The sequence below is a fragment of the Nestor notabilis genome, unplaced genomic scaffold (assembly GCF_000696875.1).
Source record: "Nestor notabilis isolate BGI_N333 unplaced genomic scaffold, ASM69687v1 scaffold13877, whole genome shotgun sequence".
Lineage (NCBI taxonomy): Eukaryota > Metazoa > Chordata > Aves > Psittaciformes > Psittacidae > Nestor > Nestor notabilis.
The window spans coordinates 7,344-11,532 of NW_009935226.1; the positions used below are offsets into that span (position 1 = coordinate 7,344).

The window sequence follows — 4,189 nt, forward strand, 5'->3', positions numbered from 1 at the left end:
ATGACTAGTTAAATCACTGATCCACCGCAGGCCTCTGCTTTGCCAGGATGGGACCCTGCAGCTCAGAGGAGTACAAAGGTTGGTACCACCTTGTGTGCGTTCCTAACTCTGAGGCTCCAGTATTTGGCACAGCAGGAATGGGGGGGGGAAGATCACATCTCGCTACCACAACAGGTCGGCTCCAACTATGCAATATAGGCTGGTTACACTCTTCTCCAGCTACTTGGGACTGGGCTGACAGCAGAAGCCCCAGCCCCATCCTTCTCCAGACTTACCAGCTGACTCTAGAGCCATGCGCATCTCGTAGGAGCTCATGGTGCCAGACTTATCCAGGTCATGCTGCCGGAATATCGTCTGCAAAAGCATCACAGAGCCATGAAGGGCAGGCTGAACTGTGCAGCCTGGCTATTCCCTCACCCTGCTACCCCTGTGCAGTGCATCATGCCCACTGCTCCTCCTCACCAGCCAGCTCCGGATCTTGTTCCACAGGATCTGGAACTCCACTAGCCCAAGGCGGGCGCTGCCATCTTTCTGGGGAGCATCGGGTCAAGGAGAAAGCAGCCAGCAAAGGCAGTAGTGTAAAGGCAAAACTACGAGATCCCAACCAGACAAGGCAAGAAAAGGCTGCCTACACTTGGCCTGCCCAGGTTCCCTTATCTACCCTGCCACATCAGCAAGATCAGTCTGCAACACAGTGGCGAAAGTACAACGCTTGAACTATAATGCTATCCAGTCCCTGGGAGCAGCTGTGGTGTTCCTGTAGGAAGCACATTGCTGTGGTGCCCTTGGAGAAAACTGGCCTGCAGCAAAACAGGATGCTGCAGGGCCAGGCTGGAGAAGACCTTGGAGGTGCTCCTCTACCTGATCCCTCAGCTACATGTCCTTGTGCAAGCAGAAACACAGGCCATGGCTCCTGTCACTTTATACCTCTCATCCTCACCTGCTGAGCAGGATGGCTTGGGGAGAAAGAAGCCCAACAGTCCTTATTCCCTTCTGGGAGTGCCTTGAAGGCTGGGTGGCATCACAGCACATCAGGCTGGGGAGCCTGTGGGGAAGGGAAGGACAGGGAGCTTCCTCCTGGAGGGCAAGGTTGAATGCATGAGTGGGGCTGGGCTGGGCTTCTGGTGGCAAAGCCAGAGCCCAAAGTAAGCAGGGGAACTGATGGCTCTTTCCCAAAGGGCTGCTTAAGCCCAGGGGTGTAACGCAGGTGGCCCTGAAACCACAAGGATTCCTCCTTCCCCTGATGAACATCCTCGACACAGCCAGAGAGCCAAGCCTCAGCTCCTGGGAAGTCTTGCTAACAGCAGGCTGAGCACCAGGGAAGCTGGTCTCTGCGCACAGCATCAAGAGGATACATCCATCAGGTTGACCATGTTGCGGCAGGAGTCCAGGCTGAACCCATCTGTCTTCAGATCTTTGTCTGAGGAGGAAGGAGGAGGTTGAGCACAGGCATCAAAACCCAACCTGCTGAGCAGGCTGCAGGGAGCAAGGGGCAGGAAGGGCAGTGCTTACGTCTAGCCAGGACTCTGTTCAGAATAGTGCGGAGCTCAAAGACACTGATTTCCATGTCCTGCAGCAGGAGCAGAGTTAGAGCACCCCTTCCCTGCTCTCCACCCCACTTGTGGTCATTCCTCCCTCTCCTGCGTAAACATCTCTGCCTTAACCACAAAACATTAGGGTGCCATTATATTTCCTGCATGCCCAGAAGAATTTAGACCACAGCTGGATGCTCCTTCACCCCCCCAGGGCAGCTGGGCTGAGCAGCAGCAGAGATGGATTTGTCTGCAGGATGGGACTGAGCAAGCATGGGGTGGGCTGGGGCTCTCAGCCAGGGGTCCCATCCTGTCCCCTCCCCATTCCAGGGTCTCCCAGAGCTCAGCACAGCTGTACCCACCTCCCCTGCCAGCTGCTGGAACATGTTCTTGAAGCCATCCTCTATGTCATCCTCCGTTATTTCCTCCTGGGGCGATGAAGGACAGAAAGAATTGGTTAGTGGTCAAACCTGGGTTCTGCCCTTCCTCCCAGGCTCAGTGAACCTGAACTGGAAGGGAAGTTCTTCTCATCCTTGTTACTTCCTGTATCCCCATCACCTCGACCCTGCCAGCCTCTCTCCAGCCACAGTGACATCCCAAACCCAGGCAGCCACTTCTGGCCTTCAGCTCCTGCTCCCAAGCCCCAGAGCATCAGCACCAAACAAAACCAAAGTGGTGGCTCCTACCTCATCTGCCAGATCTGCTGAGATCTCCTCGTCCAGCTCCCTGTTGGCAGAAAGGAGGAAAACCAGAGTGATGAGCAGGGTCCCCGGCCAGCAGCCTGCCTGTGGTGGGGAACTGTCCTATCACCCACAGACACAGGGTGTCCCCTGGCCAGGCAGAGACTCACTCCGTGTCTGACTGCTTCTCGGTGAAGACCCGCAGGACAAAGTCGGCCTCCTTGTGTGGCTCGAAGGTGGAGGGCACCACGATGTACTCGCCGGGGGGCAGCCGGATCTGGTTGCTCACCTCCCGCAGGTTGATGAAGGTCTCGGACCGTGCCCGTGACTGGTTTCGCAGGAAGAAGTCCTTCCTCAAATGCACGTTCTGGCTGCCCCGGGCCTGCAGAATGAATGTGCTTGGGGACTGCAGCCCCGCAGTAGGGGGGACCAAAGCCAGCCTGATCAGGCAGGATATCCCTGCCCTGCCCATCCCAGCAGGAGCCATCCCAGCACCCATTAACAGAGGATGGTGGGAGCTCCCACTCCACTGGGTGCAAAAGCGTGCATGCACATGCATTAACCCATTCCTGCCCACTCCTGAACGCCTATCCAAGAGGCTCTGGCAGCTCAGGACGTACCTCCTCAGGAACCTGCAGGGAGGAGAGAAGAGGGAAAAAGCCAATCAGAATCCCAGTGCCTGCCCCCATCCCTTACAGCTACAGGGAGCACAGGATGGGGCACATGAACCCACAGGCTGGCAAAGCAAGTGGAAAGGTTTCCTTGAGGACTGGGGTGCCATGTCAAGGCAGGACTGGCAGGGATGAGCCGGTCCCAGGGAACCGGCACTGGGGTGGGCAGGGGTTACCTCATAGACAGCGAAGCCAATGGTGTGCATGTCACCCCCAACCCGCCGCTCCCGTCGGCGATGCTTCTGCATCAGAGCCACCAGGAAGCTGCAGGCCACCTCATCATCCCCAGGGTCATCATCCTCTTCCAGCAGCTTGATCTTAAACTGGGGGTTGATCCAGAATGTGGCTGGAAGGAAGAGGATGTGTGGATGAAACACCCGGCTCCATCGCGCTGCTTAGAGTGGAGGTGTGGAGGACAGAGGTACCTGGGTGATTCCTGCAGCCCCCTGCAGTGCTTCCCCGGCGCCACGTGCCCTCGAACACTTGTGTGTGCCATCTGCTGAGCTCGTCCTTGGTGAGGGCATCAGGGGTCAGGTTGCAGATCTCCAGCCTGGAGAACTCCCTCATGAAGTCCCGGAAAGACATCCTGCGAGAGCAGGCAGGGCTGAGGCCAGTGCACTCCTTGGGTTAGGAAGGGGAGCGCAGGCAGCTCCAGGCCCAGCCAAGATTTTAGCAGAATTAAGTGACAGCAAGATCTTTTTTTACCCTGAGCAGTTATAGCTCATTTAAAGCCCACTGCTGTGTTTGGGGTTTAAATCTAGCTTCCCAGATGCTTTGCATTTTGTTGGGCTGAATTTCTTTGAACAGAAGAAAATTATTAACTAGATGAGATGAGAAAATGCTAGGAGGCTCTCCACTGCTGGAAAGCCAGCTCATAAAAGTAGGTCATGTGTTTCAGGATCTCTCCCCAGCTCCTCTGCTCCTTCCCAGGCTGGCTGTTGAAAAAGAGCAGCACTTTGACACTCACCAGAACTCTCCATCCTCCATCTTCAGTTGCAGCTCTTCCCTGTCTCCAGGGTCAATGTTGTCCCACTCAGAGGAGCTGGAATAGCAGGAGAGAGACAATTAGATGAGGACTACTCAAGGTGAACTGAGAGCACTTCAGAGCTGGCCCTCAACCGCCCCCCTCTCTGATGTGAAGGGCACTGCACATTGAGCCTCCCCTCACAGCGCTGTGCACTTGACTGCTGTGTGTGCAGTGCCTGCTGGTCTGCCAGCAGCTGGACTGAAGTCCCTGCTGCTCACCCATCGCTCCAGGCTCCAGTCCACTCCACCTGACCCCAGGGGTTCCTGATGCGGATGAGCT

At 56.3% G+C, this 4,189-nt stretch overlaps 1 protein-coding gene across 1 annotated transcript in view; it reads right to left on the reverse strand.

Moving 5' to 3' along the window:
- The window catches only part of LOC104408211 (calpain-1 catalytic subunit), a gene marked incomplete at its 3' end in the record, with an annotated part of 8,375 nt that overhangs the window by 389 nt on the left and 3,797 nt on the right, over window positions 1-4,189 (reverse strand). The window contains exons 7-18 of the mRNA XM_010017740.1: window positions 4,129-4,187; window positions 3,851-3,925; window positions 3,309-3,469; window positions 3,060-3,229; window positions 2,833-2,844; window positions 2,383-2,594; window positions 2,219-2,258; window positions 1,895-1,957; window positions 1,513-1,570; window positions 1,356-1,420; window positions 463-531; window positions 276-354 (exon numbers count right to left, since the gene is read on the reverse strand). Of these exons, the coding sequence (XP_010016042.1) occupies window positions 276-354; window positions 463-531; window positions 1,356-1,420; window positions 1,513-1,570; window positions 1,895-1,957; window positions 2,219-2,258; window positions 2,383-2,594; window positions 2,833-2,844; window positions 3,060-3,229; window positions 3,309-3,469; window positions 3,851-3,925; window positions 4,129-4,187 (1,063 nt within the window). The remainder of the gene's footprint in view (window positions 1-275; window positions 355-462; window positions 532-1,355; window positions 1,421-1,512; window positions 1,571-1,894; window positions 1,958-2,218; window positions 2,259-2,382; window positions 2,595-2,832; window positions 2,845-3,059; window positions 3,230-3,308; window positions 3,470-3,850; window positions 3,926-4,128; window positions 4,188-4,189) is intronic.